The 26,035-nt window shown below is 43.7% G+C and overlaps 1 protein-coding gene and 1 long non-coding RNA gene across 3 annotated transcripts in view; one reads left to right on the top strand and one right to left on the bottom strand.

Moving 5' to 3' along the window:
* The window catches only part of CLYBL (citramalyl-CoA lyase), a 184,028-nt gene extending 174,314 nt beyond the window's left edge, over positions 1-9,714 (top strand). For both annotated transcript variants that reach the window (XM_064504431.1, XM_064504426.1), the window contains one exon: positions 9,105-9,714. In XM_064504431.1, coding sequence (XP_064360501.1) covers positions 9,105-9,200 — 96 coding nt within the window. In that variant the 3' untranslated portion in view covers positions 9,201-9,714. The remainder of the gene's footprint in view (positions 1-9,104) is intronic.
* Positions 1-26,035, bottom strand: part of LOC112994833 (uncharacterized) — a 61,271-nt gene that overhangs the window by 25,827 nt on the left and 9,409 nt on the right. The window lies entirely within an intron of this gene.

Raw genomic sequence — 26,035 nt, 5'->3', positions numbered from 1 at the left:
TAATAGTGATGCTCACATGGGAAAAAAGGCATGGTTGGATGTGATGTTTGTCCAGGAAGCTGCTTTTGTGCTGTAAAATAAAGATTTGCTTGGCAGCAGCATCTCCACCAGTGTGCTCCCTAGGATTCTCCCATACTCGATATGTTATGAAAAGCAGGATGGAAACTAGTTTGGAATATTCCTGATTTCTAGGGTCTTTTTTCTGCTTCTTTAATTTCATTTTTTCCTACTCTAGAGGAGCACACAGGAAGGCAACAACCACAATCAAAAGGAAACTAAAGAAAACATAAGGACACCAATAAAAAAACTTCATGTCTGCCTTTCATTCAGGGGTCTTAAACAGGTTGTTCTCTCAGTGAGAAACCCTGATGGTTCGAAGCAGTTTCTGGGGTTGAATCAAAGAGGATCCACTGGCCCATCCCAGCCTAAATGGCTGTCCTCAGTGGTTCAGGCAGTGTGTCAGGCTGTGAAATGGAAAAACAGCCTGTCTGGCTCACGCAGCAGGGCAAGCCTCATATCCAATGGGCTGGGAAGGATAGTGTCGGGCAGAGGAGATGACACACTTCAAAACCAACATAAAGGACCTCATAGGTTCCTGTTCTTCTTCATCTTTCCCTGCGTCATTATGAGCTTGTGGGATTATGAAGTTCTTCTTGAACACTTTCTGTCAGAGTTCTTACACTGCTGCTAGGGATTTATATGAGGTAAAAACTAATCTGTATTTCCTGTTATTGCTTTCTCAACCTCTTGCATCATCCCATCTGCTCCAAGAGGGAGAATCCTCTCTCATAAAGACAGGCTGCTGCCTACGTCTGGCAATATGAACTGATATATCCTCTAACCTAACACTAATTCTAGTATAACACTGGTAAAAAGAAACAAAAAGTAGCAATAATTAACATTTCCTCCATGTAGCCAAGATAGCTAGAGAGATTTGCTGATGTGCATTTTTTCCAGAATTCCCTCCTTTCCATCCCTTAGTTCAATAGATCAGAGAGACCTACTGTGCATCTTCTCTTGCCAACGAGAAATTTTAGACAGATCTATTCAGGGACCATTTATTTTCCCTGGAGGTTTTTTGTGTATTCACTTAGTGTGAATTTCCTGCGCATATCTTACTACAAAAAAGTGATGAATGTAAAAGGATTCCTGGGTTTGGAAACAGAAATATGTAACCAGAGAAGTTCTGTTTGTATATCTTGCTATTTGTGGTGTCTTCAGTCTGTTATATGTGACTAGACTAGCGATCTGACATCTTTCTTTCCTACATACTGCAACGATGTGAAAAAAAAGACCGAGAGTTGTGTGTCAGTCTGGTATGCAGGCAGGAGAGGCTATTTTAAAATATTTTCTGAGCAGAGAGAAGTGGGAGGCATTATCTTGTTACAGCCTGAAAAAATATGTTGGGTTATCCCAGAGATCCTTGAACATCTCCTAGCAGCTCACTAAACTTCGGAAGTTCTTCAGCAAAACTAGGAAACATGACACAAACTGATGGCTTTTTGGCTACAACTTGCAGAAGAAAATATTAATTAAACCTGCATTCAGCACCATCACAGCTGCTAGTTTATTTCTTCCTCTAGACTTTCCCAAAATATGGTTTCAACCTCCTGTTACATGGAAAAGTCCTTGCTTTGCAGTTAGGCTAATCACTCCTCCCCCAGGCACAGACCCACTTCCATTTGCTGGGAGCAAGACTCCTGTCTCTTTTGTTCGTATACCTGTATGTAAAGCCAAGCATTCTTTTTAAGCCCCAAAGCAAAGATTTCCACATTTCCTCCACAGGGGATTGCTTAAAGAATGCGTGTTTTCATTTAATCCTAAGGGAAATTATCTTCCTTAATGCCATGCTTTTTAGGGGGACCCTTTGCTATCCACCTGCTTCCTTCCCTCCTCAGAAGAGCAAATCTGCCATTCTTCCAGAACACAAGCCTTTTATTTCCTGATAACAGTTTAACATTATGCAGGATTAGAGATCATGTTCTCAAATCTGGGCAGATTTTAGTGGGTTTATTCCATGTATTTTTGTGGTCTCAGAAAAAGCACAACTAGACTTTAGGGATTTAGAAGTCTGAGATCCACTTAATTAAAATGGGAAGAAATAAAAAGAACGTTTCTCAGATAATTGTGGCTCACGCATATTTCTTGTGCCTCTGGACTTGAGGATGCTTGTCTATACATGTCCTCCATTTCCCCTCGTTGGAGGTATGCAAGGTCTGCACTGGCCAGCTGGCATTGCCAGTTCTGCTCTTTTCCATTTAGCCTGGCATCTGCCTGGGAGTGCTCGTACAGGTCATAGGGGTTGCAAGGGGGCTTACATAATTACTTATTTAGACAATGGCTGTATTCACACACAGTCTCTGGCCTGGGTTACCAGAGCAGTATGGGAGCTCTGCTTGATTCACAAAATCTCCTAATGACAAAGGGGGTGGAGGAGAGAAGGGAGGCTGCCTCTCTGGTCCCCCTACTCCCATTTCCCCTAGGTCCTAGATGCACGTCCTCTCAGCAAAAAGCCAAGTAGGGCAAGGAGGTAACACTACTGCCACACACTCGTCGCAGAGATTTGGTCTGCAAAGGCAGATATTACTAGCCAAACTCGTAAGAAGACTAATTGAAGAAAAATACATCTGCATCAGCAGGGCAGTATTTCTAACCCCGTGTCAGCAGAGTGCCACCAGAGGACTTCCCCTCACTCCTCAGTTCATTCCCCTTCTGAGCAACAGTCTCCTTCCTATTAATATGGCCATATTGGCACCAGGTCACCTAACTGGTGGCAGAGATTTTTTGGGGGGTAACTCTACTAGCATTAGATAATCCCCATCTTAGACCTATCTTTAATTCAAAATTCAGCCGCAGGTGCTTTCTTGTCAGTATTGTAGTTTGACAGAATGATAACCTTGGCTTTTTTTCCTTCTCTTCCACTCACCAGTGGGTCTGGAAGAAAACTGATGATCCTATAAACAATTCATCCGAAGTACTCTGTACTGGCCGGAGTGTGCTCATTACACAGACTCCTTTCTGGCCATGCCAAGGCCTTACCTATTCACCAGGATCCACTAGTACCTCCCAGCCTGCCGTCTAAATCTCCTGACCACATTCACAAAGTAAACTCCTCTCGAAATGCTGGCTTTCTCTACATGATGGTCCAGAGCATCCCATATGTTGACACGCACATGTATGAATATAGCACTATCAGCTATATTCTTTCATGTGATACAAGACAATTGAATTCTTTTTCTACTATAGACCAGAAGCTTAGTGTAGATTTTATATGTATCGTTAAGAAAGGTCTGACCATTGTCACCATGGGAATTAAACTTGTTGGCTACATGTATTGTGAGACCTGTAGAACAGACCACCAAATCAAAGGTTTGTTAGCCAAGTCTCATCAGTGGTCAAGGTAACCCAGTAACAACAATGGTGGTTCCCAAAACACAATGGGCAGTTCTCACAATCAGTGCTCACATCTGGAATTGTGTCTGTAATCAAATAGGAAATTGTAACTTATAGGACTTATTTGGTACTTTGGAATTTATATACTTGCTACACCTTAGGAAAGCCAATCCTCAAATTCAGCACTGATGCAGATTATAAATGGTTTCCAGCGATCTAAGAACTGAGGGTCTGTAGTAACACTCTTAGTTCATTACTGTCATCCAGATGAGCATAGATAGAGACATAGATAAATACAGAAAGAGCAAATGCTGAGGAAAATGCCACAAGCACTCCCAGGTGAGGGAGTACCTCTAATTCTTCGATCTTGTTAGCCAAAGGGGACTAACTTGTCTGATCACTGTCCCACATGTCCCAGAACAATTATTATTTTACTTTAATTAACTCCTGTACTTTAATCCAAGCCACAGCTCAGAGAGAAGTGTGTCACACAACTATGAGGTGCCTTAGTGTTCTGCATCCTGACAGTTTTATCCAACCCGTTTCTCTAATTTACTTAGATAATGAACCAAAAGACTGTGGGAGTAAAACCCCACATAACATCACATATTATATAAAAGGTTTCAGGAGAGTTGAGGAAGTTGGCTGTCTGGTCTCTTCTCCTTTCCTAGTTCCCCCAGGAAAACTGATCCCCAGCAGATACAGAAATCATTGACTCTGAATCCCATCTATTTACTTCCTAAAGAGATTAAATGCTTCTTGCCAGGAGAAAATTATACTCTTTTGATGAAATGGTAATACAGATTTATGAAGCTCTTAACTACTCCTGAAGTTTTCATAGAGTAAAAGTTCCTGGATGCTGTCTCATACACACACACATGCACACAGAGGTGGTCTTAGTGTTCCAAGAACCACTGTGTTAAAATATTCATCTTTTGGCCTTGGCATGTAACAGACCTGAAATGCTGAAACTGTTTTTGTGCCTTCATACATTTCACTTGTTATAGGTAGAGGAAATCTTTAAGGATGACATATACATATGGCATGTTCAAGAACATGTCCAAGATCCAGGGCAACACGTGGCCAGAGTCGTCTTCTAAGCTGTCAAAGAATAGCCACCAATTATACATTGAGCTTTGTTAGATCTTAGTTGGTTTTGGTAGTGGCTACATTTCTCCACAAAGAGATTCATAAGATACAAGCATAAGCCCTGCCAAGCTGGTATGTTACAAAGTTTGGTTCTCAATCTCCTCAATCTCTCAGTCACCTGGAAACTCATTCCACTAGTTATTCCTAATGCTTAACTTGCCCCCTTTTTCATACGCCCATTTCTTTGGCTCCTGGCTTGTGAAAATGACTGTTCTCCGTCACCTCTGCGTTATTGCTCCCTTTGTCTGCAGGCTCGATCTTTGTATCATCTGGGGCTGACCATGCTCGATTCTCTTTTTTCCAAGTCTATTATTTTTTGTTGTTTCCTTCTGAAAAAATCAGCAGCCTTCTCTAATTTTAATTCCCTTCCAGCTGTTTTCTGTATTTGCCAAAAGCTCTCTCCGTTCCCTTCTCAAAGCACTTCAGAACATTGTGAAATTCAAAGTAGAGCTATTAAGACCTGACTCGCCATGGCCTGCATCTTGCATAAATAGCTGTTATGTTTTTTTTAATGTTACTACTATTTTAACAGAACATTAAATGTCATTGTGAATTTATTGCATTCAAATATGGCATGGTGCCTGGGGGATGCAGCAAGTTGCACAGTACTGGTCGTTCATCATTCAGCCTGGAGAGGGTGGCCTGATACAAAAGGTGGAGCCAGAGAGATGACTGCTTTGTGGGCACTGTGGGCAGGTCCAATAAACCAGCAAAGAGAAGAGCTAGATGGGCCTGCCTTCTTTTTATTTCTAAGTGCTATCCTAGAGCTATCCACAAAGGAAATATCTTTGAGTCTTGCCTTGTTTGTCAATCAACTGGGAAGACCTCTAACTAGTCTGCATAATTACCCAAATGGGAAATGTTGCCCGTTCACCTTTCTTCCTTGCTTTTTCCTTGGTATTCCCTGATAGTCTTCCTGACAGAGGCACACAGCTCTCAGGCTGAGCAAAGTCAAAGGATGTACAAATACAAACTCCTCTCCGGTGTTGTGCTGTCTTCACAGCTATTCACTTTAGGCGAGCCAAAGAGCTCTTTCAGCTTCCATACTCCACAAGCTGGTGAGTGCAAAAGTCACCATAATTCTCATAACACCTTTAGGATGTCCAGTGTATTGTTGCATTAAAAACAGCCTTGGATAAGGAAAGCAGAATGTGTGCTGGATTGCCTAAAATGGATGTAGTGGTTTTGGCCCATAAATCTATCCATTCCACAAAAAGGCTGCGGTTCCCCCCTGCAGTACAACTGCTGCAGTTGTCCTCGGTTCCCTCACCTCTTGTGCTGTCCAGGTTACTTTTATCTACACATCATCACCCTACAAAGTGTGCTCACCCGTCACACCAGCTCAGGCTTTGCCTTCTGGCTGCTTCTTTTCCCAGCTCCTCTGGCAGTCTTTATGTTGAGGACCTGTTACTTCCAAGGGCACATTTTACATGTTTGAGTCACCTGAAGGCAGGAGCCTTTCTGAAAAGGCTCCTGCTGAATGAGTTATACCGACGGTGTAGAGAGTGAGAACCAAAACAACATAACACAAATAATCCAAACCCCAGCCTAGCAACACACACTAAAAGTCGTTCCAATTCATGCCACAAGTTTCCTTAAGAACCGACTTCTGATCCAACAGTTTAACTACTGGAAGTCTAAGTACTGGCTGGAAATGTGAGATTATTAAGAAAATTAGCCAAAAAGAAAATTTAGCTCTATGACTCAATTAATCAGTAGGTTAACACTATCAAAGTAAATGGTGTTTATGGAAAGTCTTGTTTTCTTTATATTAACATGAAAGAAAATCAAAAGAATGTTAAAGGCAAATTTCATCTAACAGAATTGGAAAAGAGGGCATGGGGACAAAGCTATAATTATTGGTATTTCCTATCTGTTGAAACCTGTGGGTGGAAAGAGTGGCAATGAATAGAGTATATTCAATGGCATCAAAATTGGTTTCTTTTCCTGGACTTTAGCTCAACACTGCAAATTAGCAGTGAGAAATTAAGCCTGAGTGAACAGGCGGAGAATCCAACTTGTTCATGTTACTCTTGACTGTTAGAAAAACATACTTTTTTTCCATCAAAAATTCAAGCTAAAACCAATCAAAATTACAGATGCACATTAACAAGAGAATGTACTGCATGCCTAAAGTGGTTCAGTGTTCACATGTATATCTGCTGTTACCCTGTTTTTAAACTTAGAACATGTTATTTTAATGAACAGAGGACAGATCTGCTGTTTAACTAACTTCTGCTTTCTAAAAAGACATTTTGGCCCAGATTCATCCCCCTCGACTTAGGCACCTACAAAGATGCCCAACTTAAGAGCATGCTGTATACAGTCAGTGGAGAGGATAGGACTCAGATCATTACTGAGTCTACCCAGGATAGAATTGCCATTGCTGGTGCCTATCTCTTGCTGTGAACTACTGCCAGTACCGAGAATAACGGTGCTCCTAATTCAGCCATTTTACAAAGCTAGGAAGGATGATTCCAGACCTTAACATATCTCTACTTATTACTGTTAACTTGTCTGCAAATTTCTCTTTTAAACAATAGTTATTATTTGACTGAATACTTACAGAGGAATAGCCACAATTAAAAGATGTTTTTCTTACAATGAAAACACGTATCTTGCACTAACCAGAACTTTCAGACCACTACATAGACCCAAATTTTTCTGAAGAAGGATTTACAGAAGTCCTATATCATAAAGTTATTACTTAGCTCCTAATTAATTTTCACAACAATTAATAAATGGAACAGTTTGAGGTTGCATTTTCTGTAAATCTTTACAAGTACAAGTGAAAATGGCTGAGATGTTGCAAAGATAAAAAGTGTATTATTGTTATTATTACTTACGTAGGGTTGATTGGTTGCTCTGTAAATGAGAAATTAGATTTGAAGCATTTATCATTGAGTATCTTGTCAGTCCCATTTTTCTCCAAGCCTGCCTAAGATATCACAAGCTGCAGTGTGAAATCCTCCTTAGAATAGAATAATAGTTTTAAATATTAGGCTTTTAATGGCTTTAATGCAGCATGTTCTCATATACAATAATATTCAGTCATATTAATTTACTGTTTAAGGTGGATTTTTGTCTTAGTTGGCATAAAATGTGATTTAGTATTTAATTAATGCGGCTTCAGTCAAGCTAAATATGCCAGCAGAGCAGCACTGTTCATAAAAATTTTTGTGAATGGCTTATATTTTCACTTTATTTACCAGATTCCTCTATTTAATTGTTATCAATCCTTACATGAAAAACAAAAAAAATAAACTGCTTGTTCTACTCTGCATTTCTCTTCCTATGCATGCACGTACACACATACAGCTATCTTTCCTTCCTCTGTTCTTGGTTAGTCTCACTCACTATCAAATCTAAAATCAGCCTGTGATCCTGTATTGATTGCAGCAAGACATGAAAAGGGAGCAGTACTTCACAGAGACACCCCACACAATGCTGGGGCAGGGCCTTCAATTCTAAATTCTTCAGGGGAGGAAAATGCATCTTTGTTTTTTCAAGAACGTGTCAAAGTACAGTCAGAATTACAAACAAGATATTTTTTTTGTTCGATTGCTGAACTTTGGAGTATCTTGTTGCACAGCATTTTATCTTAAAAATTCTGTTTCTTCAACACAAATGTAGATTAAAGCATCCAAAGCAACAAGTCAGGTGTGGCTCTACTTAATACATAATGTTTATTCTATTTAAGATTTAACTGCAATCTACAGTTAATTATTTTACACCTGTCACCATGGTACAAACACAAAATCCTTGGAAATAGTGACTTCTAAAATCTACCCTGACTCTGGGATCATCATTGCTGTGACATGTTGGCCAGTTCTGGAGTAATTCTGGGAAATTCCCTGTATGCACAATGTTCAGGTGGGCTTTAAGTTGTTAGCAAAGTATTATATAAAATATTTACTGTATAACATATAGTAAATGTTAATGCAGCAGCCATTTGCTTTCTCAGTTTTCATCCCACCACCTTACTCTAAACATAGACCCAGTCTATCTTTAGCACAGGAGACTGAAGGAGAGGTGCAGCAGCAGAACCTTCCAACACACACCCAAATGAGGAAAACTTCCCTCCACTTGCCCAGAAAAGCCTATTTCTGTTTCCTGATGAAGATAACGATTCGTCCTATTCATTAACTGGCTGTAACCACCAACAGATGGTTTTGTGCCACCCCTGTGGCACCCACACACACAGCCGCAGCTGGACACTCACCTTAGGGCACCGTGGCTGTGAGCCGCCTGCCTGGCCCGGCACCCATGGCCTGGCCACTCTGTGCCCTGCTGGGTTGTCAGCTAGAGAGGCTAAAGCAGGCAGGCTACATATAGGGCTGTTCTCTCTCTCTCTCTGGCTCTTCTTTCAAGCACTCAACATTTTTTTTAATTTATTGTATTTGCCTCATGTTGGTTGGTTTGTCTTGTTCTAAAACTTGTTCAATATTCCTGTGGGGTCTAACGTTTCCTGCTTTGCGGATGTGTTTAAAAAGAAAAAAGCAAAAAAGCAAATGACAATTTCCAAAGGTCTTTTCAGGAAGTTTATATTCTCTCTTTTCCAGGGAGCCTTTACTTTCCATGGGAGTATGATAGACATGCCATTACTGAAGCAGGCACAGAACATTGTTACGCTTGCCACAGCCATCAAGAAAAAATGATCTGGTAAATGAAGCTCTCACCATGTGGCCACAGTAGCTGTTTTAAAAGATGACTATACTTGGGGAAAAAAATTAAATACATCAGGCTTAAGCAGAAATTCATTTACATTTTGCAGATCTGTCATAATTACTTGCCAGAATTGCTAATTACTAAAACTATTTGAGACTGAAACCACTGCTCACTCCTGTATGGCCCATGTACTCATAGCCTGCAATGAAGTCACATCACTGACTGTGTGACATCACGATAATTGCTACAAATGCAGGATTATGACTTCACTTAAGGGTAAAAGCAAAATGTAAGCTGTGAGCTCTGTTAAAATAACAACTGAAAATCGGGTCAAATCACTTCTTTTTTATCTATGCTTCTTCCTGCACTCATGAAGGGCAAAGTCTTGAATAATTATCCACCAGTTTAAGTAACTGCAATGAAAATCATTACCCTGCACGGACTTCTCTCCCCGCCCCCCCTTCCGTAAATGTGCAACAGCCATTAAAAATATTGCTCCAACAATGCAAGACTCTTGACTTTTTCTTAAGTGGTTGCTATTCAGACCATTTCCTCCTGGAAACGTGGAGCCCGGGAAGGGTTGGACGGCAATAAACTTGTAGTTTTCGGAGGCACAATGCAGCAGAACTTGTGCATATGGTCTCGAGTCAGATTTACATCACATTAGGGATACGGCTACAGGTCATGTGGGCCGTGTGGTTAACGGGCTTAGTAAAGCTGTTTTGAAGAGGTTAACCCAGCTTGTAGTAAGGGTAAATAAACATAACAACCAGGCATTGTCCTCTATTCAGCATGTACTCTTATATGGAGGGCTAAAGGGTATTGAAGCTGCAGAGGATCAACTTGTGGTTGCCAGAGGACTCCAATGAAGTTTGAAACACCAACAATCAGAGATTTTGTTTCTGTTCCTCATTAAATCATGAGCTTTTGTGCTCAGACTATGAACGACTGTTCTTTAAGAAATTAACAGAATGGGAAGTTTTAAACTATGCACCAACCTTTTCATGACCTACACAGCAGCAATGCTGCTGCACTTAGACAAACACCGCGGGGAAGGCTGTTCTGTTTATTTAAATTTGTAAATAGAAAACAGTTGTTTTTTAGTTTCATTTTTCACCGCCTCCATGGCCATTTTACGTATGGAGTCACAGTGGCTTATTCCTCCCATCTGCTCGCTTATTCTGTTTCCCCTCCGTCTCCGAGCAGCATTTTTAAACATTTTTGTTATTTTTGTTTTAATTAAGGAAAAAACCCCACAGTGCCTTCGCGGCGCTGCTCGTGCGGAAGCGGCGGGGACAGCGAGCCCGGGCTCGCCGCGGGGCTCGCCTCGCCGCTGCGCCCTTAGGAAATGGCGGCGTGGCCGGAGCCAGCGCCTCCCCAGGACACCCCCGGGCCGGGTCGGGAGGCGGGGGCGGTGGTCGGGATGGCGGCCGAAGCCGCCGCCGGCGAGCGGGCTGTGAGGGCAGGCCGGGCAGCCGTGCTGAGCGGTGCCTTCGCCGCACTCCTGGAGGAGCGGGGCGAGATGGGTCGGGGAGCGCGGAGGGGGCAGGGGGAAAGCCCCAGCTCGCTCTGGGGCTGAACCGGTGGCGGCTGCGCGGCCGGGGGCGCGGAGCCCTCCGCGGGGCTAGGCGCGGACAGCGCCAGCGGAGCAGGCGGCTGTTGGCGGGGGCGAGCGTGCCCTGGGCGCGGGGAGCGGGGCCGGGCGGGGTCTGCCGGCAGCGGCGCGCGTGGCGCTGCCTCCAGGGTAGCCGCGCGAGCGACCGGTAGAACCGTTACCCGTTCTCGACACTCCCCGCGCGCGGCCGCCTTCACCGCACCCCCGGGCCGGGCGGCCCCTGCGCGGCGGGACGGCTGCGGAGGCGGCGCTGGGCGGACGAGCCGCCCCCCCGGTGCCGCCCGACGGCGCTAAGTGATCCGTTACCGCGCGAGGACCTCGAGGCTAATCTGATTAATTAAAGACTACCTGTTTATATTGCGCCTCGCACCCCCCCCCCCGCACGCCCCCCGGTCGTTTCAGGGCACCCTCTGTTATTAATTCTTGGATGACTAAATTATGGGTAACACTATTAAAACATTATCAGAACTAATGAGAAACAATTACTTAGAAGATGAGCTGGGACAAGCCGGAGCGGGGCACATTTGTAGTTATCCCCGCAGATTACGTTAATAAATCATCAGGTGCAAGGCAATACGGAGACAAGGCCTGGCGCAGGGGAAGGAAAATGAGATATAGGACTTTTTTTTTCCTTTTTGCATAATTTTTTCATTAATCTCAATAGGACCCGTGTGGCGTAGATTGTTTTATTCCCTTAATACCGCGCCGGGGGAAGGAGGGGGGGATTTAAAAAAAAATAATAATGTCTTCATTGTTTTACTGAAGTCTTAATGCCGCGGGTGACAAGCCGGCGGCGCTGCGCGGGCGCGGAGGGCGCGCACCCTGCGCCCGCCGCCGCGCGGAGCCCGCCAGCCCCGCTGCCCGCCGCCAGCCGCTCGTGCGGGGTGAAGTGGGCTCGAGGTGCTTGCGCACAAGCGCAATGGGCCGCCTAAGTAACTTCATTTCGTGACCGGGGTGCGCAGAAATAATATATGCAAATTTCCGTACATCGACGCCCGACTTCGGATACGTTCAAATTACCTCTTAAATTTCACTGATTTCCCCCCCCCCCCTTCCCCAGCGGAAAATCCCTGCTTCCATTTAACGGTCTTAACGATTTTCGCTCTATAAGAAATAAAATCCGCTCTGATTTGTTTTTAGTTTACTTTAGGAAGCTTTACGTGTTTTCCGGCTTTATTCTTTTTCTCTCTTTTTCTCTTTTTCTTTCCCGCCTGGTGTTAGGCAAGCAATTGATGAAACAAAACAGATTATAAGATTAGCAGCAGGATTTTGTGCATATTAATGATAGGGAAGGGCACCGAATGGGTTTGTAATTGCAGATCTTGCGCCTGGGATTGGGAACTGTAGCCCTGCTACAGCAAAGACCCCCCTGTGAGGTTTTCACATTGGAACTTAGGGGAAAAGTGAAAAGTAATTACCAGAGCACAACATTGAAATGTTAAAGCACTTATTCTTTCTTTCAGCGTTCTGTTTTAAAGGGGGAAAACGGGCAAAATGGAAAATAAATTACTTTCAAATAAGTAGGTTAGCACCTGAATGCTGGTGCGCATTTTCCCTTTTTTTTTAATTCTAGCAATTATTTAGCAGGGCATTTGCTTCTGAACCTACCATCCAAGCAGCAGAAACGGGGGAAGGGAGGGCACGGAGACCTCGGGAACAGAGGGGCAGTCCGCGTGTGAGGTTTGAAGAAAATATCGCCAGGAAAGCTGTTCAAAGCTGCAGTTTGAAATTTAGAGGGATTTTTTTTTCTTTTGGTTTTGTTTTGAAATCGGGGCTTGAAAGGAAAAGATTGTTTTGGTTTCCTTCTTCAACACAAGCATCAAACGGTATTTTAGCAAGGGATGCATTTCACAACCACAAATCCCTTCCAGGAACGGCATGTTCTCTGTAATATCGAGAAGTAACCTGACACTGAATTTTAACTCTTACTAAGGGTCCCTTCGTGTTTCTTGGACTGGTTCAATGCTCCTTATGTGAGACCACTATTCTTCATATTTGAGTTTTGCACTTAAAACACAGCGCTGTTTTACTGACTTTTCTAATCATTTTCTTCTAGGATTAACAGCAAAAGATGGCTTTGGTTTAACAGCACGTACTCGCGCGTATTGTTTTAATTCGCTTTCAACGGAAAATAAATGTATCTGGGGGAAATTAGGCTTTGAAAACTTTTTTACGAGCCAATAAAACGGAGTATCTCCTCTTCAGGCAGTAATTTCTGATTCTGGATTGGAGGGGAAAAAAAAGAAAAATCTTTGCATTTCGTCCATCCCATTGCTCCAACCCTCTCTTTTCCCACCTTCACCTCCCTCAGATTTGAGAGCGTGGCAGAACTCCTAGCCAATATTATTTTTAACTACTATTTTAAAGATGATGTGTGCGGGGAGGCGGGGCGGGGGGGGGAAGAGGGAGAAAATAAAAGCCCGTGAGGGCGGTTATTTTCTTTCTTTTTCTCCCGCGGGAAGCACAGCGGTCTGGGGCCGTTGCCTGCGCGGAGTGCTGAGGGGAGCCGTGTGGGCTGCCGCCCGGGGGCTCCCCGGGACTCGGCGGGGGGGGGGGGGGCGTTTGGGGGCGCTGCCCCCCCCGCCCCCCCCCCCCACACACGTCCTGGGAGTGTGGGGTTGCTTTTGCGCTGCCTCGCTAGCGGGGGGGAGAGGGGGTGTCTTTGCCGCGGGGAGACCGCGGCCACGCCGGGGCCGAGCTCCGCCGCCGCCTCAGGCCGAACATGGCGCAGCGAGGCCGGTAGATGCCCGTGGACCTGCCCGCTTGCCACGGTGGCGGCTGAAAGACCGGCCCGTGCCCCCGCGGCGGCCAGGACACTCCCGCGCCTTTGTGCGCCGTTGCTAGGCGCCCCGGCCACGGAGGGGGCAGCGAGCGGGCACGTTAAGGGGAGCCGTTAAACCGCCGCAGTAACGGCTCCCGCCGCACCCCTGGGCGCTGGGACGAGGGCACCTGCGGAAAGGCCACCTGCGCGCACTCAACGGGTGCACGCAGCTCCTCGGGGGAGCTGCCCCACACCTGCGCCCAGGCGTTAGTGCCCTCCACCCCTGGCCCCATCACAGCCCCCCACCGCGCTCCTCCGCCCCAGGCCCTGCTACCTCAGGGCCCCCGGCCCCTCCGGCACTGCGGAGCAGGACAGGGGAGCTCCTCCCTGCCCTGTCTCGGCAGGGGATGCGGTGCAGAGCAGAAATACCTCATGTGCGCACGTAGGGCGAGCAGAGGAGAGATCAGACAGCCTCACCGCATTTGGGGGTTGTCACTCTCCGAATCAAATCCAAAAAGGAAACTTCAAAATCCTTGATAGTAATGCCAAAGTGCTACTTATAATTATGTCCCAAGATATTCAAAAGGCCCGATTCTTCAAGCTGTTGCAGGTGTCTACAACCTGCTGCAGTCGTTTGAAGCTAATCATCCTGGAGAGAACAAGGAGAGCCAAATACCTGTACTACCTGTTTGGGCCTCTGTGATTTAAAGTGGTGCTCCATGTAGCTCTGAGGCTTGTGCTTGTGATTTTACTCCTATTTCTGCTCACACTGCTGATATTATTAAGGTTGTGATACCAAGCACATGCATCAATTAGGAAGATTCCAAAGTGAAGCCTGCTGAAGGTAAAAAAACACTTGTCCCCATGTCACACATGCATGCATGAATGAGCCTCGAATACATGGGAGACAAGTCTGTGCTGCTGGCACAATCTTGCCTGGCTCCTGACATCCAGTTTCTCTCTCGGTTGGCTTTTGCAGTTGTCCCTAAAATGCAGCAATGCTTGTGCAGGTCTGGTACACTGTGAGATGTGACTAGAAATGCTTCAGTTTAACACGGCACATCCAGTCCTGCTTAAAGGTGCAGCTCAGAGGCAGTTGATAGTGGATGTATCACTGCTAATGTGACCTTACTGACAATCCAGCTGCCTGTTTCACTGCAAAGAGACCTGTGGTTGCATAACATTGAATTAAATATTTGGGGGTGAAGGGGAAGCTGGGGGCAGAGGAGGTACAAGAGCTGTACAGTTGTCTCATTGGTATTGCTGTATGAGAGCAGAAGTGGGAGAACAAATCACTTCTGGTGTCTTTACCATCAGCACTGGTGCTTAGGGTTTGGGTTGTCTTTTAGAGTCTAACAAGGTCCCACAGCTCTCATACCATGTTAGAGTGCAGGGAAGGGATGTGCTCTCTGTCTTCTCTGATGTCCAAGAGATACCACAGAAAGAGCTTGCCCTACCGAGGCTTTCCATCCTTGCTTGCCTCACAGGAATGCCATTCCTCTGCTTCAGTACCTGTGCTACTGCCGTAGTACTAGCAAAAGCCTACACGTTCATTTGAAAGTGTTCAGTTGTGATACTCTACTCAGAGACTGCTTAAAGTATATAGTAGATGAGAGGCACTTCTTTTTCTTTCTTTACAATCCATTTTGAAAAAAATATTTCTCCCAGAAAGAAAAAAAAAGAAAGCCAGCCCCATAATAATCGCAAAATCTCTATTTGTGCAGTAGTAAGATTTTGCAAGAAATTACAAAATCCAGAGGTGAAGTGGATTAACTGACTTCACCAGGCATGGTGTCTAAGTTTTTGTTGACTATTGAGAATATGCCATATTTACTGAAAGAAGGCACACCATAAGTTCAGTAGTAAATGTAAATATGTCTCTATATTGTAGCTCTGTTAGGCAATTACAGTTTCTGTACTCCTTAGTGTTCTAACTAACATGTATTAATCAAAGTGGATATGTGAGACAGATGTGTAAAGTGCAAGTTTGCAGGCAAAGGGCAATGAGTTAGTGCAGGTATATCTTTGTGTCTTTGTGCCTAGATTTTCATCAAACATGCATGTTTCAGATTATAGGGAGAAGCAGGGAAAATTTGAAGGATGTCCCAGGTTCCTGGCCTTGTTTTGCTCTGACATGGGTTTGTGTCAAGTTTACCAAAAAACTGCTGCTGTGACACCGCATTTGAGGAGTGGAAGGAAAGGATAATAAACTTTTTTTTTAATGGCCTCTCTGGCTATAAATTAGCATGCATTGGGCTAAATTTTTTCCTTGAACAAAAGCACAATTGACAGCGAAGCTTAGGGAAAATAGGGAGGGAACTCTGAGCCCCAAGGCTCCCCTGTGTATTGAACCTGAGCAGGGGGAGGCCTTGTCTGTGCCCAGAAGTTGAAGGGCACTGAGAATCACAACAAAGCAATGGAGATTTTTATGTTTCACTGACTGTTTTTGCAGCTGCATCTTCCCCCCTTCTCCTCCCCCATTATTTCATGTGAGAACCAAGTATGAAAATAGTAACCATGCTTTCTCTCCTTCTACAGTAAATGTGCATAAAACCAGTCCAGAAATCACTAGAGATCTGAGGCTAATTTTTTACGAGTATGTCATGGGCAAATGCACAAATTGTTTTGTTCTTGTACACCCTATTTGACTTTTATTATCATGGATCTTAAGCAAGGGCTGAAGCCCACTGACTGAATTTCTGGCTGAATGTAATGGTCTTTGAGTCCACCGGATTCCCACTGGCATTTGAAAAGGATCTGGCAGAACTTACTGAGCTTTCCACTTTTCCACCAAGTTGCCTCAGTTTTCTCTCCATGCGTGCCTTCCATTCAGACCCTAGAATATCTGCTAAACCGTCCCTTCCCGTGGTAAACACTCACAGAATGGGAATTTTCTTGGGAGCCGTCTGTGCAAGCCATTACGCTGAGTATAGGCAGAAGCAGGGAAAATTTGAAGGATGTCCCATTTCACATGTAGGGGAGATGTAAAGATCTGCGCTTGGTTCCTGGCCTCGTTTTGTTCTTACTGATGTGAATTGGTGACAAGTTTACCAAAAAATTGCCAGTTGCTGCTAACCCTGAGCTGTGCAGCCAGAAGCAGGTAGGCACAGACCCCGAGTTGGAGAGCAACCGTAACAAAGAGGTGGTACAAGGCATGTTGAAGTGCTGGGGGAGAATGGCTGAGAAATGGCTTAGCGATGGGGATGGAGGCATGCCTGTATTCTCATACTCAGCAGCGGAGTAATCCGCTGTTCTCAGTGTCCTTAGGCAGAAGGGTACTTAATCAGTATACTTTGCAGCAAAGGAAAGAGCGAACATCCTAACTATTTGTAAAATAAAAAACTGTCTGATTGAAAGACTAGGTACAGAGCAAGATGGGTCACTAAAGGAAAGTGGTGTGGTTCCTTTAGAACAGGATAAATATCCACTGCTCCAGAGTCTCAGTGAGGGGGTTGGACTAGGTGATCCCTGAGGTCTTTTCTAGACTTGCATTTTAATGATCCTATAAAATGTACAGGGAATGCAACAAACAAAAAGGGGGAAGGGAGGAATGTAAAAGCTTAGAAAAGGAAACTTTCTTTCCTACACCTATGCTTTCCCAAGCTGTGCTTGCCACCTTAGTCTCCTGCTTAAACATCTACAGCAGTGGGCTGTTTTCCCCCTTGAAAAATGCATTTGATTTTTTTCTCTCTGTGAGGAAGGCCTACAACACTGCTATTTAGAGAGGTGAAGAGCCTTTGCTTTTTCACATGGGGTCTTCCTGACTCTTTCAGTGTTCTTACATCACTGCACCTTTGCTTTGGGGAGCAGATTGTGGTGGACTGAAAAACTCAGGCCATGGTTTTCTAAACAGGCAGGTATCCTGCCTCATCCACAACTCAATCACCCGTGGAGGTAGTCTGCCGCCTGTGTTACTTTTCTTTACCATTCTTAGGACCTATGTGTCATTATTCCCTGAATGTGTCCAAGCTCCCTCCAAGAAAGTCAGATGCTGGATGCTGGAGCTGTAACTGGGCAGTTGTCTCAAGTTAGGGTTTCTAACAGATACAGAATTCACCTATTTCAGTTATCATGATGCAGGAATGAATCCAGAGTGCCAACTCCTTTATGTTAAAAGTGCACTCCTTTTACTGCAGTTAAGGTTCTGAAAATGTTTAGAGCCTTTAAAACTTTTTTAGTTTGTATCTTATTTAGAAATAAATTTACCTCAGACGGACTGTCATTTACAAAAAGAAAATCATTCTCCTCTCATTACAGTACAGAATGGAACATTTACCAAAATCATTAAAACTCCAGCATTTAGTTCAATGTCTTGTTAGCCAAGGCTTTCAGTTATTTTTTGGAATTATTTTAGGTGATTTTTAAGTTGGAGTGTTCTCTGCTGTTATTATTATAATTGTATAAAACATCTTGTTTGTAGAGCTGCAAAATGCTTTAAAGGGATCAACTGAAATGAAAAGGCATTGACCAAATTGAAATTTATTTTGTCCAAACCGGTGTCCCGAATTTCCAGGTGGTAAGAAACATTTTTCACCATGTACAAACTGTGAATTGTATTTGAAATTAAGTTTCCTTATTAAAATCTGCATTGCTGAACCTCCTGCTGGCAGCCACCGTTTTTCTGAAAAGTGACATCTTCCCTGGAACTGATGGGATGGGAGTTCTAGTGCAGATATAACCAAACGATTTCCTATTGCTGGTCAGATACAGGACTTTATAGCAACGTATACCTAGAAAGTAAAAGGAATGTAAGGTGTGTGAGGAATACAGTAGGCGGCCTTCTTGGGTTTAGTGAGGATAGATGTTTTTGTATTGACACACAAGGGTGGAAACCGTTTTACAAACCTCTATTAAAACAGCATATTGCTGATGTCACAAATTATGTCATTTTTCAGCAAGCTGTTAGGTAGCAGCAGGATACTTAGAAGTCCCAATCTGAGTTCACAGCTTGAGGCCTCATCATCCATTGAAGTCACGGAAATACTCCAGTCCCCTGGCCCTCTGTTTACAAATAATATATCAAGAATCAGGATTCCCACAAATGAACTTTCAGGCACTGACCTAAAGGAAATAACTATATGTATATATTTATATATGTATATGAATAGGGGACCATGGGGGTGTGTGCATGACACAAAAGAACAATTGAAATCTGTAGTTTGCCATGAATTTTTCTTTAAGCAAACTTTCTTCATTTTTCCCTGGCATTTAGATTTCATTCTTCATAATCAGTTCTATGGTCATTTCACACACAGAACCCCATCAAAGTTAGAAATAGCTACATAAAAAGTGGTACTAAGTACTCCATTTCTTCTTTTAAAATTGTATTTTTATATATAGTGCTTATATAATATAAAAGAGTTCTGATTTAAAAGCATATACATAGGAAGTCATTTATCTATAATGGAATTGAGTAGATTATGAAAAATAAAATAACAGAAATGTCTAAACACATACTAATTAGCAGAGCAGAACAGGTTGGAGGCTCTTCTCATCTCCTTGATAAACAATATTTACATATATATGTGTATTTCCCCCCCACTAGAGTGGAATAGGCCATTGTGTTCTTCTAACAATGCATATATACGCAGGAGGCAGGACAGTCTATGTTATAAGACATAAAATACACATTATATGACCAGAGGTTGTGAAACAACCCAAGAGAGGAATTAAATTCAAAGCTAAAGGGGACAAACTCATCATTGTATGCTTTAACCCCACTGTGTATTGGGGTGAGCCAAAGATGGAGTGTCAAGCTACAGCTCTGAATTTCCCGACTTTTGCCAGTGTATTAACATCCCTACATTAACAGAATGAGTGAACTGGCAGGGAGATGGATTAGATGGCCAAACAAGGCTTTTTTATCCCTGGACCTTCTCATTAAAATGATTTCAGTATTTTGCTACTTATTTACGGACGTAGTTGGCTATAATTTCCTCTACTGGGAATGATATTACAGGGTTGGATTAGCTTCTCCTCCATACCATAGCCCTGATTTAATTGCTGCTGCAGCTATCCCTCACTATCTGCACAATAAACGCTGTTGCTTACAGAAACATGATTACAGGATTAGAATTATTGGGCCCTCGCCCAGACTGACATGGTGACATAGCATAGCACTGGCACCTTTGAAAACTGCACTGACCTCAGGCATCTGTACATCAAAGGCCACGGCCACAATCTGAGCTTCATTAGCTTTCAAGGCTGAAGTTACAGGAGCACTACTTCCTCAGCCACTAATGGGAAACACTCTACTCCATTTGCTGGTGAGGTGTTAAAAGTTCCTCTTAACATCAGTTACTGAGCTACAGCTTCACTGGTATCCTAGTAAAATAAAAATGACTTGTGGAGCAGGAGCTGAGTTCAAATTGAAAGGCTAAGTTGGACATCCCTGACTCGAGCAAAGGATGTTCAATAGCACAAGGACATTTTGAGACTGAGGACTACAAGGCAAGGCTCACCTTCCTCCCAGAGAAAACACCCCAAATCCCATGCTCTGAGCTAAGGGGACATCGCCGCTGCTTCTGAACACTGAGGGGAGGATTTCATCCGGCTGTACCAACTGTCTAATGACTGAGGTATCTGAAGGACACTCTGGCTTTTATTTTTAGGATGTGATGCAGAGGCTTATGCAAACAGGGAGGCTGGGCAGATCTGTGCCTCAGAGCACATGTATCATAGGGTCTGCGACGATGGTGAGAAGTCTGTCCCACTAATCTGCCCTGATTAATCTGCACCTACAGGGAGGAGACTAGCAAGGTAACGTTTAATCCCACAGAGGGAAAAGATAGTCAGAGAGAGAACAGCGATGTGGCAGAGCACTAGGTAGGATCTGATTGAATTTCTGGTTCTAGCATATGCTCCCTACGTGGAAATGTCTCTTAAACTCTGTGCACCTCAGTTCCACTTTATACAACTGGCACAATAGCATATGCTCTCTCTTGTCTATTTAGATGATAAATTTGGGGACACAGACCATCTCTCACTATGTTTGCACAGTCCTAGCATAGTCATTTGGGGCTTGTAGTCATTACCCTAATTGAATAGTAATATATGAAGAATGGGGATATATTATCAACTAGCACAAGGAAGCCAGCTGGTAGCTAGGTGGTGTAGAAGAAGCCGAAAGAAAATTTCATGCCTACCTGTGCAGAATCGGGGAGAAACACTTATTCCATGAAATTATTTGAAACTGGTAAAACATAGTCCATCATGGTGAGACTAGAGAACCAGGAACCAGCTTTATATGAGAACTAAATGTCTGAAATGCATAGTTTGTATTAAAAGGTCTTAACGAGACTAAAGAAAAGATAGGAAAGTAGAACAAAGTCAGAGGGTTTACACTGAAGGGCTTGCTTTTCTTTCTTCAGTCAAACTAGCCTTCTCTGGTGCACTGGCTATGGGGGTGTCTTCTTCTTCTTCTTCTTTTTTTTTTTAACTCATGCTAAATGAAGCACTTGTCTGTGAGCCTGCAGTCTGGGTCAGCTGGATAAGGTGGACTGGTCAGGTGCTACCAGGGATAAGGCTAAGGAATTACGCCAGTCTCTGGAGCTAAGCTGCTCCTTCTCTTTGGGAGGTAGGAAACTTCCCAGGCCTGAGGGGTTCCTTGCAGCTTGAAAATTTAGTATGCTCGGGTGTTATCAGGGCCACATGCCAGCACCAAAGTTTTTTCCAGCTTGCATGTTTGATAAAGCTCAGATATTTGCTTCAGCTAGGACATTTAACTTAATCTCATGGGTTTGTTCTGCCTTAAGGAGCTTGTTCATGTCTCCAGAGCTCATTTCGGTTTCAGAAGCTTTAGTTTGGGTTAGGAACTAAAGCAAGATTAGAAACTAGAGTAGGAAGAATTCAGCTGAATTTCAGCTGCACCTTTTCAGCACAGACAGAGATTTACAAGAAGGCATTAATTTCCCAGGAAGTTGTCACTGGAATGCCTTTTGAATTGAATAAGAAGCATTCAAAGAAATGGGATATTCCTTCTTATGTGTACATTTTTCATGAATTCCTGATACTTTCTAGGCTTTCCTTTTGCCACACTCACAAGACTGTGACCCCCACCTCATGCATTGCAACAACACTCTGACCAGTGACGGTTTGTAAATACTCCAGGAGCCTCTGCTGTTATTGCAGAAATCTGAGCCCTTCAATCTGCAAACTCTGGAAACATGTGAGGTTAGTTAGATGTGCCCACTCCTTCAGGCCAGGGCTGTGTGTGGGGTAGGGTAGGGTAAGCGAACACAAGAAGGTATGACAGTGGCATTGTGGTCAGTGTGGGAACACTGTTCTTTAGAGCTGACATACTCTTTAGAGCTGACATACTCTTCTCAGCAGTCTTTGGTGTGCTGCTCCTATTGCAGCTAATGATTATTGTCTTGTGGATTTCAAGACGCTCAAGGCTCTCTGAGACCACATCCTGAGGGTCCAATCCAATGCCCAGAGAAGGGGCAGGACAGGAATTTTATATTGAGGCAAGTCCAGAAAACATGAAGTTTAAAAGATTCAGAAATGCAAATTTCTAAGATCATCTCTAAATAAGCAAATAAAATTGGGAGGGCGGGGGGAAAGGCTTCTCTCTTCTTCTGCCTTGCCAGCATGCTTGGAATGAGGACAGGGAGGTGATCTCAGGAACACTCGTTCCAGCCTCCTGTTCATAAGTAGCAGGAAGGCCTGTCAAACCTGTCAAACTCCTTGAGCTCCTGGGGTTTACAGACTTCTTTCAGCTACCCCAAGCAAAACCACAATCCCATAAAGAAGCTTTTTCAGTAAAACCTTCTGCCATTTGCCTGAAGCCAACAAATCACTCATTTAAAAAAAAAATCCATTTCTAGCTTGGAGATGTCCCTTCCCCCCATGCTCTCTCCTGGTAAAGCCCTGAGCAATGGCCTAGCAGAGGCAGTTTTCTGCAGGAATCCACCACCGCAGTGCATGTCAGAGGCCAAAATCTGCAGTCCTCACAGAGGCCAAAGCCTCACTGACACAAGGAGAGTTTGGCTTGAGTAAGGACTGCAGAAATCACCACCTGGTTTCAGTCTGAGCTCAAAATCGGCGTAGGATGGCTCGCATTCATTCCTGTCCCTTGCTTCTTTGCAGCCTCTTCCAAGGTACTTGGCTCCATCAGGTTGCCCTGGTGTGAGTCCCAAGCTATTTGCTGGTTGTGGCGGGGTTCACTGTAATCTCTATTAGAGTGGAGCCAGCTCACACCACCCCAAAGTTAGCTGCTGTAGGTTTTGCTTAGGATAGTAGCAAAGAGGATGATGCAGTTGTGGCTCCTGAACTTATAAACCTGTGACTCAGTGAGTCCCTTTCTAAAGGACTCCCTCCATTTGACAGCACTACCTTCAAGGAAAGGATTTCAGAGAGAGGTTTAGAAGAAACATCCAGGCTGTTCAGTCCTCTCTTCATTCCCTTCATTGCCTCATCCTCTCCCTGCAAGCTGCTGTGAAAACAAAAGGTCCCAGTTCATTGCCTAGCCCTCACCCCCATGTTAAACTCATGGGCTGCCAGTCTCCAAACTCACCTCCGTCCCAGTACAGAGCCAGCATGCGGCTGATCCAAGACTCCAGTCAGCCACAGCATGAACCACTGCGGTTTTTGAGACCAGTGCCAGGTTACGGCGTTTAATATGACGACAGAAAAAATGCAGCCCCCAAAAGAGGAAGGCAGAGGTGAGGCAGCAGCCACTTTGGAAAGCGTTATTGGATTTATGGGAATGGAGTTGCAGGGGTGCATTAGGCCCCGAGTTATAAGCTTGACCATGGGTTTGTCAGCTATTTTTCAAATTCATTTTGGGCTTGTCCCAGCTGGCATACAACTTTGGCGATTATCTGAGTAGCTATATGTCAAATCAAATTGTTTAATTTATAGGTGGCAGATCTGGTGACAAGTCACCATAATTTTTTCATGTGATTTCTGAGAGGAACAGAATCATGCTCAAAGTCCATCATGATAGAACCATAATAACACCATAATAAATAAAAGTGATTACGCGATGTGAGCAAAAAGTGGCAACTTCAAGCTGCAATTTATTCACAATATGGGAGATGTGCTTTGGCAAGAGTTAAGCACTCATCAGTGCATGTATCATAAGGGCAGAAGTATAACACAAGTCTGCTAACAACACACTAAACAACAATCTTGTGAAGACTTAAACAAACCTGGAAATGTACCCTGAAATATAGATTTTGGAAGCTGGCACTTGGCCTGTGATGTGAGCTGAAATCCTGTTGTATTATACATCTATTTTAACTCACTATGCACAAATACATCACGTTGAAACACTCAAACCATATTTAAGGTCTAGTTTTCCAAGATGCATTCCTGTGAGGTGAAGAGGTTTTTTTACTACATCCTTAGGGGTAGCAGAAGACAATGCAGCAGAGCCCATGATGCACATACTATGTGAAAAAGGAACAGTGTGTGGACCATATTCGGTTTGTTCTTCTCTAGAGTGCAAAATACGAAAACAAAGCTAAAGGGAGAAAACAACATGCTTCCTTAGGAGCTAGCACTACTGACTGTATAAGTAGGCCTATTAATAGAGGCAGACAGAAATATCATGACAGCAGACATGAGTTACTCTCCAGTACATTGCTGAAGTTACCGTGCATTGGGACCTCTCCCTGGGGAAAGGCACAGAATAAACACAGTTCAGGGTAAAATCCATCCACAAGCATGGATCTTATCCAAAAATGGCATGTAGCCGTATGTATTAAAAAAGCAGATATAACTAATATACTTGTTGATTTTATATATGTTCATGTATGAAAGAATATGAAAGTAGCAGGAGCACAGCTGACACAAAAATATAAAATGCATTCACAGAAAATTGTTGTCGGTCTTGAACCTCTTTTATGTTTTATGCTTTTCTTATTTAAGAACAACCATTGTAGTTCAGGATGGATAATGGCCCGTCAAGCCAGGAGTCATATCTCCATAACTGCCTCCATTGGGTCCCTGATGAAAAAGGTAAGAGCAGGCCATGCACACACCGATACTTCCACCATACTTCTGCAGCCCATTCACCACCTCAGCCTGTGAAGTATACCGAGACCACCCAGCTCATTGCGCTGTCTCAGACCACTACGCCAACAGTCATTTGTATGATGGAAGGACCAGATATACTTTCATTTCCTGCCTTCTAGTGAAGCGATTTCAGATTTCTGCAGGAATTCCATAGGTGCTGCATTACCAGACTAGCTAAAATTGGGTCTGATAGTGCAACTTCCCACTATCCAAATCACAACCTGTTATTATATAAGTTGCTGAAGAAGCCCAAAAGGACTTGTCTGAGAACTAGTTTGGCTTCAGATCCCAGGTTAGGTATGCAAAACTAGCAATTAGGACAGACTATCAATTTAACTGCAACCTGAGCAAATAAGATGAGTAGTCACTAAGACACAATAAGATGGAAGTCTTGGCTTCAGATGTTAATAAGCCACATTTCTGTGCAAATCCAGGCTTGAAAATGTACAGGAAAAGGAAGGAAAATATTTCACAGGTCAGATACATGGGCAAAGGTCCTCAAGATTTTATTTAAGGGGAAAAATAGCCAGCGCATGTTAATGTATAATGTACGAAAACTGAGGGGCAATGCGTTAGTGGATTAGTGGAGTGGAACAGATCTCAGAGCTGTTCACTTAGCCTGTGGAAGAGTTGGTAGGATACACATAACTGGTGTGCGCTCAAGGCAGCCATGCTGGCTCCTGCTCCACTGGAAAGAGAAGCGTTTGCCACATGGAAGCCCAAAACATTGGCAGGAAAATAACTTTAATTATCAAACTTGAAAAGGAATATTGCAAGCAGGAAAACAATAGAAAAAAACTGTTCACCTGGACTGTCTGATTTCACCTTAAGGCTCTGATCCTATAATTCTGTATATGTTTGGAACTAATTATTTTTACAAGAGGCAGAAAGAGAGCTTAAAGGCAACTTCTGAACCTCAGATAGGTCAAGAGTATGTGTGCCCGTCGTCTGTGGGCTGAGATGAGGACAAGTGAACTTGGGACGTGGAAGACGGCAATGCAGGCCCTCCTCCCATGCCAGTAGCCAGCACAGAGACCTGACTAACATTATTTGTGTGGCATGCATCTGAAACACATGCTGCAAAAAGATAGTGAAAGAAGCCCAGCTTTAACATGCACTCCACAAATGCTGATCTTTCTATATTTCTCCTGTTTAGGGCCTTATGTCAGCCTAGGGCCCAGAAGGAAGACAGAGAAGCTTATTTTTACCTAGCCTTTACTATGAGGAAGACTGATAAAACCTTATCAGACATTCTGGCTCATCTACGGCCTTCCACATCTATCGTCGTTTGCCTTCTGAGCCTACTGGAAAACTGCACTGGATGCTATGTTCATTGTTATTGTTTCAATTTCCTTTTATTTATTTCCCTTGCCTCTTAAGAGTCATTTTGAGGTCCCATTACTTCCTGCTGTCCAGGGAAGGCTATG

Source organism: Dromaius novaehollandiae, chromosome 1 (genome assembly GCF_036370855.1).
Source record: "Dromaius novaehollandiae isolate bDroNov1 chromosome 1, bDroNov1.hap1, whole genome shotgun sequence".
Classification (NCBI taxonomy): Eukaryota; Metazoa; Chordata; class Aves; order Casuariiformes; family Dromaiidae; genus Dromaius; species Dromaius novaehollandiae.
Note: the sequence above shows the minus strand (reverse complement) of the source record. Positions and strands in the feature narration are given on the sequence as shown.